Source organism: Vitis vinifera, chromosome 7 (assembly GCF_030704535.1).
Source record: "Vitis vinifera cultivar Pinot Noir 40024 chromosome 7, ASM3070453v1".
Lineage (NCBI taxonomy): Eukaryota > Viridiplantae > Streptophyta > Magnoliopsida > Vitales > Vitaceae > Vitis > Vitis vinifera.
In genome coordinates this window covers 16693526-16707465 of record NC_081811.1, presented here as the reverse complement: position 1 = coordinate 16707465, position 13940 = coordinate 16693526, and the positions used below count along the sequence as shown (strand labels likewise).

Here is a 13940-nt window from a genome sequence, read left to right as displayed (position 1 = left end):
AAGTCGGGTCTTTACTAATAAAATGAAGCTGACATGGCAATTGATGAGGAAATCAATGAATACCCGGAACTATCATGCACATATGAGAATCAAAGCATGCATATAGAAATACCAGAATGGGAATAGATATGTACCTGGGCGACGAACCGTTATGCGCTATCAAGAAGTGAGGTTAGTGCACAATTAAGGAATATTTTCGAGCATGCTATAGAGCAGAGTAGGGTAAATCAATCATGTATGATAATCAAAGCAAACAATCAATCGATCATAAGATCATGTATGTGGGGCCCCCACCAAAGCCCGATTGTTTTTGCATGGACAAATCCGTAAATTCCATTATTCAGAATTACAAAATTTGATTCTTTGCTTATTTCAAAACATTTTTAAAACAGAGGAGGCGTGAAAATGGCCTGCCAGAAAGAAAGTGGCAACCTATTGTTAGGACCTAAACCCTAAGGATGAGAGCTTAAAAAAACTAAAATCATTGAAAGGGTTTAGAGATTGGAAAGCTATTTAAAAGCTTGAATTTGAAAAAGATGTAAGAAATAGGAGTATGAGAGATTATTCATGCGTTTCGGCCGGACAGGATTTCGGATGCGAGATATCCGGAGAAGGTGGGACGTCGGCGGGACAGAATTCCGGATGTAAGACATCCGGAGAAGGTGGAATGTTGGCGGACAGAATTCCAGATGTGATACATCCGAAGAAGGTGGAATGTCGGCAGACAGAATTCCGGATGTGATACATCCGGAGAAGGTTGAACGTTGGGCGGACAGAATTCCGGATGTGAGACATCCGGAGAAGGTGGGACTTTGGGGCGGACAGAATTCCGGGTGTGAGATATCCGGAGAAGGAATGTCGACGGGGGAAGAATTCCGGATGTGAGATGTCCGAGTGGAATGGGCGATGAAGAATTCCGGATGTGAAATGTTCGGGTGGAATGGGCGATGAAGAATTCCGGATGCGAGATGTCCGGGTGGAATGTCGGCGGGGAAGAATTCCGGATGTGAGATGTCTGGGCGGAATGGCGGCGGGGAAGAATTCCGGATGTGAGATGTCCGGGTGGAATGAGCGAAACCCTAGGGGCGAGAACGTGAGGGAAACTGAAGGAAAACAGGGGAGCAAGGGAATAGAAATAGGAACAGAGCAGGGAGCATTTTAACGAATATGCTAAACCCATTTCATTATTTTATCCATGAGTTTAACAATCAATGGGTTAAGATGGAAGATGTTTGATGGAGTAAAACATTAAAAACACAACAAGTTCTTCAGATATCAAACTAACAAACATCAAAGCACAGCATCCCAACAAATAGAACAACAATCACAGAGAATGAGACATAAGAGGTATGAAAAATGAAAATGCACGGGAGAGCCACAACAACCATACCTGAAAGCCTCTTCTTCAACTACAGCAACTACCAGGCCCCTCTCACAAAGAAGAACCAGCTGATTTCTTACACTCTTCTTGGCACCTTGCCCAGAAAAATATTTCACCTATAGCAACTCCCTCTCTCAAGCAACCTCAAAAATTCCTTCTCCTCAAACCGTTCTCTCAAAAATCAGCCAAAAGCCATGCTGAAAAGATCTCCTTCTCCCTCAAAATATCTCCCTACCCAAAAAAAATGCTTCTTCCCTTTTTTTCTCTCATTTTTTTGTTTATGGTCTCCTCCCCTTTCCTCCTCAATGCTCTCTCTGGATATCCTTTTTTCTCTTTTTCTTTTCTCTCCTTTTTTTTTTTTTTTTTTTTTCTCCTTCTTGGAATCACCTTCCTTAGCAAGTCACCACGTGCCTCCTGTTCATGTATCAGCCAGTATGGCCTACCCAACTACCCTCACTGTTGCTACCCGCTTCATGCGGACGGCATCCCGCTCTCAGCTGGGGGTCCCCTACCCTCTCTAAAAAATGTAATCCCAACAGAAGACACCCTCCTCCAAAACGGTCTGCAGCTTTTTGCATATTTCCTGGACACGTGTCGCACACCCATTGGCTTCTTGAACCCATTAACTGATTCTTCAACAGCCAATGAAGAGGTAACACGTGGCCTCCTGAAGCTGCTCCACTTGGCAAAATTTGCTACAGCAATCACCTCCCAAAATGGGGGTCTACATCCACCATCTTGAAAAATCATTGCACTGATTAGCAATATATTGGTCAAACAATTCTGAGTTCCTCATCAACATTGACTCAACAGAACTACCTCATTTATCTTCCTGACTATGTAAATAATTCAGTGGTAACATTAAGTCATTGCAGGTTCCACTAGGGAAATTGAAGTCTATCTAATGATAAAAGATACAAAATATTTACCACCAACATTCCATAGAATCTCAGTCATTGCAATGCATGCTTCCAATACAAAATTTCTCATCATCAAACTCATTTAATCTGCAGGATGCAACAACCACATGGGAAATGATTCAGATACTGCCTGTTGATGCTTCACAATGGGTTTCCGAATTATTAAGCTTTGAAGGACTTAGCTCCTCGATTTCACCTCCAGTGGTGGTGCTTTTCTCTCCAGAGTATGCACTTCCAGGAACCTTGATTAGAAGCTCATCTTCCAGTATATCCTCGTGAAGTTCCAGCAACATCCTTTGAGAAAAAGCCTCAGACACTATCAATCAAAACTACTTGAAATTCTAGTAGCATTTCAAATATCATCCCGAGAAAACCAGGCCAAATGAAGTTTAACTCTTTGTCTAAATCTTCAGCATTTCCCACACTGTCATGAGCTACAATATTTCTCATGAATTTAAAAAAAGACCAAGGGGAATCTGAATACGGAGTAGACGGCCATGCCAAAGCCCTCTTCAATTCTTGGCTATAGTAGTTTGGTCTGTTATTATATTTTACCCATTGGGTCCATGAAGTGCTAATACATGGACGACTTAAAAAACAAACAGACAAAAAATTATCATAGTCTCCAATAAATTGTGATGTTCGGTAATTGGAATTATATCTAAGTATAGATGTGTAGGCAAGCAATCGAAAAGCAACACGGGAAGAATGGGTCAAAAGCAAGGGATGTCTGTGCATGATCCTGAAAACATGGTCATGAGGTAGGTCTGATTTCCTTAAAACAACAATAAGGGATCTGAAATCTTCAATTTGAGTTATTTCAAGCCCATAGCAGCGGCTGAAAATGTTTTCTAACACACTTGCAATTTCAAGTCGGATAACCTGAAGATTTTCTCCTTCATAGTCATCGCATAATCCTGTAATTTTCCCCCTTCCCTTCACCACTACTACATTATGCATGTCAAAGCCACCTTCCAGCTTTCTTAATGGCACCAAGTATTGAATGGCTTTAAGCAGGTCCCATATAATGGATATCAACTCTTGGTTAAGTCTCCCTCCAATCACAACTTGATGCTGTTGGAGCCAATCTTGTAGGCTTTGGTGGCGTTCATAAACAATTACACGTCGTCCTGGTTCTTCATAACTATCATAACCAACTAACACATGCTCCTTATCCAAACCTTCTGCCATTTCATAGGAAAGAAATTCTGTGTCATTTGGATCCACTACTTTCAAAGTCACCAACTTAAGAATGTCTCCTTCCGCTTCCGTTGTCGCTTCATATATGTTGTCTCTAATATATAGGGCCACTCTCAATCCTCTGCCACTCTCTAATATATGTTTATAGGGCCACTCTCAATCCTCTGCCACTCTCTAATATATGTTGTCTCTAATATATTAGAGACAACATATATGAAGCGACAACGGAAACGGAAGGAGACATTCTTAAGTTGGTGACTTTGAAAGTAGTGGATCCAAATGACACAGAATTTCTTTCCTATGAAATGGCAGAAGGTTTGGATAAGGAGCATGTGTTAGTTGGTTATGATAGTTATGAAGAACCAGGACGACGTGTAATTGTTTATGAACGCCACCAAAGCCTACAAGATTGGCTCCAACAGCATCAAGTTGTGATTGGAGGGAGACTTAACCAAGAGTTGATATCCATTATATGGGACCTGCTTAAAGCCATTCAATACTTGGTGCCATTAAGAAAGCTGGAAGGTGGCTTTGACATGCATAATGTAGTAGTGGTGAAGGGAAGGGGGAAAATTACAGGATTATGCGATGACTATGAAGGAGAAAATCTTCAGGTTATCCGACTTGAAATTGCAAGTGTGTTAGAAAACATTTTCAGCCGCTGCTATGGGCTTGAAATAACTCAAATTGAAGATTTCAGATCCCTTATTGTTGTTTTAAGGAAATCAGACCTACCTCATGACCATGTTTTCAGGATCATGCACAGACATCCCTTGCTTTTGACCCATTCTTCCCGTGTTGCTTTTCGATTGCTTGCCTACACATCTATACTTAGATATAATTCCAATTACCGAACATCACAATTTATTGGAGACTATGATAATTTTTTGTCTGTTTGTTTTTTAAGTCGTCCATGTATTAGCACTTCATGGACCCAATGGGTAAAATATAATAACAGACCAAACTACTATAGCCAAGAATTGAAGAGGGCTTTGGCATGGCCGTCTACTCCGTATTCAGATTCCCCTTGGTCTTTTTTTAAATTCATGAGAAATATTGTAGCTCATGACAGTGTGGGAAATGCTGAAGATTTAGACAAAGAGTTAAACTTCATTTGGCCTGGTTTTCTCGGGATGATATTTGAAATGCTACTAGAATTTCAAGTAGTTTTGATTGATAGTGTCTGAGGCTTTTTCTCAAAGGATGTTGCTGGAACTTCACGAGGATATACTGGAAGATGAGCTTCTAATCAAGGTTCCTGGAAGTGCATACTCTGGAGAGAAAAGCACCACTGCAGACCGTTTTGGAGGAGGGTGTCTTCTGTTGGGATTACATTTTTTAGAGAGGGTAGGGGACCCCCAGCTGAGAGCGGGATGCCGTCCGCATGAAGCGGGCAGCAACAGTGAGGGTAGTTGGGCAGGCCATACTGGCTGATGCATGAACATGAGGCAGGTGGTGACTTGCTAAGGAAGGTGATTCCAAGAAGGAGACCATAAAAAGGAAAAATGAGAGAGAGGAGGTTTTGAGAAAGGAAGGGGAGACAACATTGTGGGGGAACGGAGGAGTTTTTCTGAGAGTTTTGAGGAAAAGAGTATTGGTTGAACTTGAGTCGGAAGCTAAGAACAGAGGAGCGTAGAGTTGCTGGGAAGAGCCAAAGACGCCTAGCTGGAGAAGAAGCTTTCAGGTATGACTATCACTCTTTTACATCTCTTGTGAATATTTGAATACTCATTGATCTGTTTAAGGTGGATAATGAAGGCCACCAGTCTGCTTGTTGAAGTATGACCCTGCATTTGTGTTTGCCATTGTCCACTTTAACTTGCTTTGATCCTACTGTGATTAGGAAATGCTTGAGAATCATGAGGGTGGTTGCATTTGATATGGTTTACCCACCTGCTCAGAAGATTCATGGATGATTCATGAAATGGATTTTCTGAGATTTTTTTCTTTATTTATTCGTCTTCTTTCACGCTCTGTTTCTCTACTTCCCCTGTTTCTTGATATCCGTCCATGGTACGCATCCATTTTCTCATCCCTGCTCGAAAGAGATCCTAGAAAATCTGGAGTAGTTGTCATGGCAGCAAAGCTCACCTCATCAAGCATCCTCCATCACACCCATTTTCCTCTCATCCATTCTCCACCCCACTCCCTCGTGTACATGGAGTCTCACGAGTGCACGCTATCCTTCACTCCTTCACATACCCATTAAAACCACTCACCCAAGCCTCCATATCCATACAACCCATACCTATCCTTTATGCTACTCATAACCACGCTCTACCTAATCCGGATGTCTCACATCCGGAATTCTGTCCGGCCAACGTTCCACTCGGACGGAAATTCTCACTGATTCCACCTGGATATTCACAGCCGCCATTCTGTCCGGCCAACATTCCACTTTCTCCGGATGTATCACATCCTGAATTCTGCCCGGCCAACGTTCTACCTTATCTGGGTATCTCACATCCGAAATTCTTCTCCGCCGACATTCCACCCGGATATTCACAATCGTCATTCTGTCCGACCAACATTCCACCTTCTTCAGATGTATCACATCCGGAATTCTGCCCCCCCAACGTTCTACCTTATCCGGGTATCTCACATCCGGAATTCTTCTTCGTCGACATTCCACCCGGATATTCACAGCCGCCATTCTGTCCGGCCAACATTCCACCTTCTCCGGATGTCTCACAGCCGCCATTCTGCCCGGCTAACATTCTACCTTATCTGGATGTCTCACATCCGGATCTGAAGGTCAATTTCTTTCCACCTCGTGACCTTAAGCATGTCCACCTGTGCATGGCCGCCTTCCCCAAGTCCAACTGTGTAAATGTTTTCTCTAATTCAGGTTATTTCAAAATAATTTCAAATCATCAAAATTTTCTATCCTTCATCCTTAGCATTTTTCTTTAGGTTTCAAAAGTCCACTTTTCAGTATGACTTTGCTGCCATTTTTTTCTTTCTGGCAGGCAATCTTCACAATCCCATGATTTTAAAATGTTTTAAAGTAAGCAAGAATTTTAATTTTGTAATTCCAGATAATGGAATTTATGGAATTAGTTCATGCAAAATAAAACAGGGCTTTGGTGGAGGCCCTACATAAGTGACTGTATAATTGATTGATTGATCGGTTGATTTAATTGTCATGCATGATTGATGTTATTCTGCTCTATAGCATGCTCGAAAATATTCCTTAATTGTGCACTAACCTCACTTCTTGATAGCGCATAACGGTTCGTCGCCCAGGTACATATCTATTTCCATTCTGGTATTTCTATATGTATGCTTTGATTCTTATATGTGCATGATAGTTCCGGGTATTCATTGATTTCCTCATCAATTGCCATGTCAGCTTCATTTTATTAGTAGAGACCCGACTTTAGGGACTTAAAGGGGTGCTACGGTCTGTACCGTACCTTCCCGATAAGTAACCTGACCCCCGAACCCGATCCGGTTTTTTCGCAGACCAACCTTTTCCAAAACAAGGAGTCACACTTAGGGTTTTTCTTTCTTATTTTGTTTACCCTTTAAAAATAAAACAAAAATAAGTGGCGACTCCAAGTCATTTTTTTAACCGATTAAATCATTTTTCAAAATAAAAAAATCAAGCTCGCCATCGAGTGGGAAACGCATTGAGCCGAAATGCGGGGTCCACACTCTGTTATTCTAAATTATTAACAGACTTGCATTTTATGTTTATGCTGAATGTCTCAATCCTTATGAATATGATCCTTTGGAACCTCATCAATTTTACCTTTGCTGTTCTTGCAGTTAGATATGCCTCAGAATAATTATTCAGTGAGAGATGTGTCTTGGTATGGGTCACGCTGGCTCTTTAGTCTTTTCTTAATGGAACTAATGACACATCTGTTTTATTACAATGCCTTTGCTATCAGGTAAGACTTGTAAACTCCAAGAGTACACGATAGTATGTGAATATTTTTACGTATTGTTCAGTGATTGAATCTCTTTATTCCACTGTTTAGTGGCTTGTGGAAACAGTTGTCTCCTATGGATGTTTTCATCATTGGTTATGGGGTAAGAGGTGATCTTTAAAATATTATATGTTTGCATTCATTAAATGTTAGGGTGTTGGTTTTATTTTCATTAGTTGAACTAAGATTGTTGAATAAATGAGATGAGTATCTATTTACTTTAGGGTAGAAATGACAAATCATTTGCAGGAAATATATAAGGAGATTGAATAATGACCATGAGTAAGACGAAATTACAGAGCCAAGGGCTCTGAAAATCTGAAAATGAAACCTCTATAAATGTATAAAAGTTTCAATAATTTATATTGTAAGATAATTATAACAATCCTTTTAGAAGTTCTAATACCAAATAAAGACCCTCAGATTCCTCTCCTTTTAAATGAACCATATTTTGTGGCTAATAGCAACGTCTTCATAAAAGATGCCTTTTGAGGTTAAATTTCTTGTAATTTAATGGACTATGCAAACAGGTATCTTAGACATGACACATCTATTATATAAGTGAGGAAGGAACTGTACCCTATTTCAGTAGAAGCAGCAATGAATTGGTGGATGATCATAAATGTTCTTTTCTGTTAAAAGATTGCTACTTCTGTAGGAATGGAGAACTCCAAAAGGATTGGTGATAAGAATAAAAATCTGCAAAACTTCCAAGAAGTAAGGATCTATCTACAAAAGACATGTGAGGAACTTCTATCCACAACATGAAAACTCTGAATGTGTAAAAATGCCAAAGGCTCTAAGGAATCAGTCTCAATCACTCAAATTCTACAAAAACTTGGCAACCATGCTATTCTGTGTTGCATACTCCTTTCAAATTGGTGAAATTCCTGCCTTAATTTTTGGAAGTTATTGATGAAACTCCTGGCAGGCCTTACTTTATCTGAAATTTGAGTTGTGGCATTGCAATAAGAATTTCCTCTTATGTATATTTTTATTTTGTTCTAGGTTTTAAACTTCATGTGGCTAAAGTTCTTTTTGATGTGGCGCTACTTTCGATTATGGTCACTGGTATGTTCATTGAAAGTGTATAATTTTCTTTTATTTTGTTTTTAATTAAATCTGTGTTGTGGATGGACTATTATTGGATCAGATTTATCTGAAATTTCAGTGGTAACAAACTTTGAGTTTTAGATTGGTGTCTGAACACTCATGGGAAGAATTTTTTTCCTCTATAATTATGTGATTGTAGATTTGTGGCATTGAGGCCCCTGAGAATATGCCAAGGTGTATCAATAATTGCTACAATTTGGAAAGTTTCTGGAAGAACTGGCATGCTTCCTTCAACAAATGGCTTGTCAGGTACGCTTTCTACGTTTTCACATTTAGCATATCTTGTATTCCTGTCATTTTTATTTTTACAAAATTTGTTTTTAAGTACATGTACATTCCTCTTGGAGGGTCTGAGAGAAAGCTTCTGAATATATGGGTTATAGTTATTTAATTCTTGCAAAATTTGTTTTTAGGTACATGTACATTCCTCTTGGGGGCTCTCAGAGAAAGCTTCTGAACATATGGGTTATATTCACATTTGTTGCTGTATGGCATGACTTAGAGTGGTACTACTTGCTTTTTCAAGTTTTCCAATGTCACTTTTTCCTTGACAGTGAAAAAGAAGTATGAATTTTTTAAATCCTATTCCTCATCTGACAGTGTATTGGTTTTGACCTTAGGAAGCTTCTTTCATGGGCATGGTTAACGTGTTTATTCTTTGTTCCAGAGATGATACTGAAATCATTGGCAAATACATTTCAGGTGATGTGTATTTTCCGAGTTGCTATTTACTCTAATTTACGTCATTTTCCCTCTGATTATCAACATTTTATCTTGCTTACTAGGTTCTGATTGAACCAATTCTGTCACCATAAATTGGCAGCTAATGAATGTCGATATTGTAATTAAATCCACATAGTTGTGACTGGGGATGGACCTGGTGTGAGTTGAGTACATTGGTGGACAACAAAGCTTGATCCCCAAATAACCTAATGCTCTCCTGTGCTTCAACCTTAACTTAGTCTAGACCAAAGGTAATCAAGTCTAATTCTTACCCTAGACCATCTCCTTTTGCATTGGATTGGCTTCTATGAGACATGGGTGTGCTTGTGTTAGCATATTATGCATTTATCAGGTAGGGAAAGAGGGAAACAAGTAAGGATATGCCACCAACTTAGGATCTTGTGCTTAAGAGCCTAAAAGCACCAGTGAGCTAAATAGGTTGTTTACCTAAATTTGTAGTCTTGTAGACCTATAATCTGCATAGGGTAGGGTTATGGAAATTACGGGGTAAAAGGAGGGTGGCACTTTCAGGAAGTGAGAAAGATAAGGGTAGGGTTATAGAAAACCATTAGAAAGAATTGGAATCTTTGGCTAGTGGAGTTGCTTACTTGGTAATTGGCGAAGGGTGAGATTTTGGAAGGTCAAGTGGTACGGTGATGAACCACTATGTACTACCTTCCCTTCTCCATTTATTGCTATTTCAAATAAGGCTTGGGTGGTGGATGTTTGGAAACTGTCATATGAAGGGGGTTGTTGGGCCCTTTGCTTCACTAGGCTCCTAAATGATTGGGAGGTGAAAATTATGGAGCACTTCCTATTGAGATTGCAAGGGAGGAGGGTGTGCAGGGAAGAGGAAAATAAAGTTATTTGGATAGGGTTGAAGAATGGTAGGTTTTCTGTTAAAGCCCTATACTCGGCTTTAGAGTCGGGAAGTACAATTTCTTTTTTGGCAAGTGTTATTTGGAACTCTTGGGTGTCATCGAAAGTGGGCTTTTTTGCTTGGGAGGCTAATTGGAAAAGGGTTTTAATCTTGGATCATTGAAAGAAGAGTGAGTGGTTTTTGGCTACCAGATGTTTCTTTTATCATTTAGAGGAAGAATCCATTGATCACATCTTTATTCACTGTGTCAAGACTAGGGTTTTTGGCATTTATTGTTCTCCATGTTTGGCATGTCTTGGGTGCTTCCCTTTATAGTCAAAGAGATGCTAGTAGGATGGCATGTGTTGCATGACTCTTTTGTGGGTAAAAAGTGGAAAAAGGCGCAGTGGGCTACTCCCTGATGCTTATTCTAGACAATCGGGAAGGAAAGAAACAGTGAATCATTTGAAAATGAGGAGAATTCTGTACAAGGGCTGAAACACTACTTTCTATGATATCTATGAGCTTGGCCTAAGTTGTTTTTATGTTTTGGTCTTCTTATTATGCTAGATTTTGTTGATTGATTGGACTCTTATTGAGGAGGGTGATGTTTTTTGTTACCCCTTTATTTTTTTGGAGGCATCTTTAGGCGTCCGTTATATACTTCATGTGTACTTTAAGGCACCCTGCATTGATCAATTGGACTCTAATTGAGGAGGGTGATTTTTTTGTTACCCCTTTAGTTTTTTTGGAGGCATCTTTAGGTGTCCATTGTATACTTCATGTGTACTTTAAGGCACCCTACTAGTTTTCTTATTTATGGCATCCTCTTACTTTACTCATCAAAATTATGGTTGGGCTCAATAACAATAACAATAACAATAACAATAATAATTAATGAAATAAATTAATGAATAACATCAACCACTACACTATGTTTTTTATTATGAAAAATACAAAAGAAAAGAAAATATAAATTAAATTAATTAAAAATATTTGAATTTTTAAATTATTTAATCTTTATATAGAGGAGTTAATAATAATAATAATAATAATAATAATAATAATAAGAATAATCAGAGGATTCTCATAATTAATGGATAACATCAACCACTACACTATGTTTGATTCAAGGAAAGTATCAAGGAAAGAAAAAAATGTGAAAAAAAATTATTTTCTTATGTTAGATTTTAGTATGAAAAATACAACAGAAAATAAAATATAATTAAAAATAATTAAAAAAAATTTCATTTTTAAATTATTTAATTTTTATATAGAGGAGTTAACATTTGTGAAATGAGTTTGAAGTAGCATATTAAAATAATATATTGACCTTAAATCTTTTTTTGATTTTCCTTCACTCTCTTTTTTTTCCTTCTACTTTTTCTCTCTATTTTCTTTTTCTAGCATTTTCCTTCAAATTTTCCAGGAACCAAACATAGTCATAAGCTACTTGGGCCCTTTCTCCAGCTAATCTAGTCCCAGCATCCAATCTCCCATCAACAGTTACCCACCCACTGATACCCCACTTAGACAAACTGCACATCCTTGCCCTTGAGATCCTCTGACTAAAGGTTTTTATCACCAAAAGATATATGAATAGAGAGAGAGTATTCCTTTGCTTTTTTGTGTTCTTTTGGGTTTTATAGTTTATGGTGCATGCTGCTAGTGATCTTTTTAAATGTTTTCCTAGCATAGTTTTATGCAGCTTCCTTTATGATAAGTTGCTATGACATGATATTTAACTATCTGTGACAGGTTTGAAACAGCATGTCTTTAGTTTCAGAGTCTTTTTTACATCTCCTTAACTAACACTGCAGTAATCTTTTTTTATTTATTTTCAGGCTGAGAGTGCTTTTGGGGAATTTATTTTCCGTGAACTTAGTGCGGTTGCTGGTGCTATCACAATCACTTGCCTCATGGTTTGCCCTTTTTCTTATAAGCAATAATTTTATGTTAGAATTAATTATCTGCATTTAATTTCCTTTGAAATTCATAGCGTATTATGATATTTATGTTTCCTGGCAAAAAGAGGGGGAAAGGAAAAAAGACCTAATGTTTCTTATGTTGGTGGCATATTTCTAGTTTCCTAGTAATATCACTTAGTACCTGTACTATTGAGAATTATGATTAACCTGTGGAGCCAAAAGGGTGGATTCTTAAAGACCTATTTTGATGTTTGTACCTATACTATTGGGTCTTTGGATTTTGGAAGTGCGGACCTAAAAGGGTTGGTGAGCGCATCTAAACTTTATCTCCAGCATCATCCCATCAGAAACTGTCCCTCAGAGTTCAATCGTCATAGGTCCCTAACTTCAGCCATCAGGCTTTCTTAACAAAGAACAGAACTGCTCTGTTGTCCATACCTAATGAGACCAGAACTACCTATCAGTTGGCTTGCAAATCTCAGCCTCAAGGACTGCTCCTTGGGAGTAGTTGATCATTAAGGACGATACTCTAGTGTGCATGCTGCCCTTAGTTTTGAGGGTTTTCACCCCTTGGGACCAAAACAGGGAGAAAATTGAAGAACATAGAGAACAACGAAGTTATGGATTCATCATTATGTTTCCATTTAAATTTGAATGATTCAATTTCCATGGACTACCAAAAATTCCAAAATACTAGCTTCCACCCTCCTGTTTCCACTCAAAACAAAAACAAAAACACAAAAAAAAAAAAAAAATTAAAATGGAATGAAAGAGAAATCCTAAACATAGGCCCAAATAGGTATTCATGCATGCGTTCTTGAATTTGAGTATTTTCAGTCTGGGAGTCCTGTAAGAAGTATACCTCCACAATCAGCATACATACCTTATAAGGTTTTTTTCCTTTTTTGTTCTACAGGTTGCCAATCTTGTTGGCTACGTCATTGGACTATCAGGCATTAATTGGTTTATTTCTCGGTTCCTTCAGAAAGAAGGTATGCAGCATCTTTCTTACCCATTCCTCTTTTATGTTCTTAGATGCATGCAGATGCAAAGTTGAAGCAATTTGAATGTTTACAGGACTTCCAATTCTGGGTGGCATGTTTATAACATTTTATGTGGGAACAAAGGTAAATTATATGACATACCCAAGCATTGGGTCTCTAGTTGGGGTTTATTAACATTGAGGGCCTTGGTTATTTTGCAGCTTATGTTCCACATTGATGATGCCAAGAAAAGGAGGCACCAGCACTGAATTAAAGTTTACAAATTTTGAATCCAAGTCTGATTTTGCCAATATTCCTGATTATAGAGGTTATAATTTATCTCTTTGTGGCCTTGGATCTACTAGGGAGATTTCCCTAAAACAAATAGACTTTCTAATTCATAAAAACTTAACAGGTTCAAGTGGTTCTGTTTTTCCATTTTAATACTTGGTTTCTGTGTTTCTTTCTTAATATTCAGTTTTGAGGCAGACAAGGAGGTGCCACATAGTGATACAAGACTGTCTACTCTATTTTTGTTAGGTTTCTTAAGTAGAAGGGCATGCAAAATGATCCCTTCTCCAAGATTATGTTTTGTACATGGAATTGGAATACTCACATTGGGATCAGACGGTTACTAACTTCTTACAACAGAATTTCTATGAGAATGCAATTTGTGTATACATGGTTTTCCAGTGTGTACTTGCATGCTTGTAACTTTTTATCCGACACATTATAACATGATTATTTAATATCATTCTAAACTATGATAGCAAAACCATTTAAGCATCCTCTCGGAAGAGCTGATGGACAAAAAGGTGATGATCCAATTCATATGCAGTTACTTTTTGTTTCCTGATGTTGAACCTAGATCTCAGTTGGAGAATGAAATATGCTCTTA

At 38.4% G+C, this 13940-nt stretch overlaps 1 protein-coding gene across 2 annotated transcripts in view; it reads left to right on the top strand.

The window, feature by feature from the left end:
• The window catches only part of LOC100854130 (membrane-bound O-acyltransferase gup1), a 48450-nt gene extending 34730 nt beyond the window's left edge, over nt 1-13720 (top strand). For both annotated transcript variants that reach the window (XM_059738070.1, XM_059738069.1), the window contains 11 exons: nt 7273-7397; nt 7488-7539; nt 8445-8507; nt 8689-8798; nt 8963-9055; nt 9170-9251; nt 11976-12053; nt 12976-13051; nt 13137-13186; nt 13264-13370; nt 13521-13720. In XM_059738070.1, the coding sequence (XP_059594053.1) occupies nt 7273-7397; nt 7488-7539; nt 8445-8507; nt 8689-8798; nt 8963-9055; nt 9170-9251; nt 11976-12053; nt 12976-13051; nt 13137-13186; nt 13264-13311 (777 nt within the window). In that variant the 3' untranslated portion in view covers nt 13312-13370; nt 13521-13720. The remainder of the gene's footprint in view (nt 1-7272; nt 7398-7487; nt 7540-8444; nt 8508-8688; nt 8799-8962; nt 9056-9169; nt 9252-11975; nt 12054-12975; nt 13052-13136; nt 13187-13263; nt 13371-13520) is intronic.
• The last annotated feature ends 220 nt before the right edge of the window (nt 13721-13940 follow it).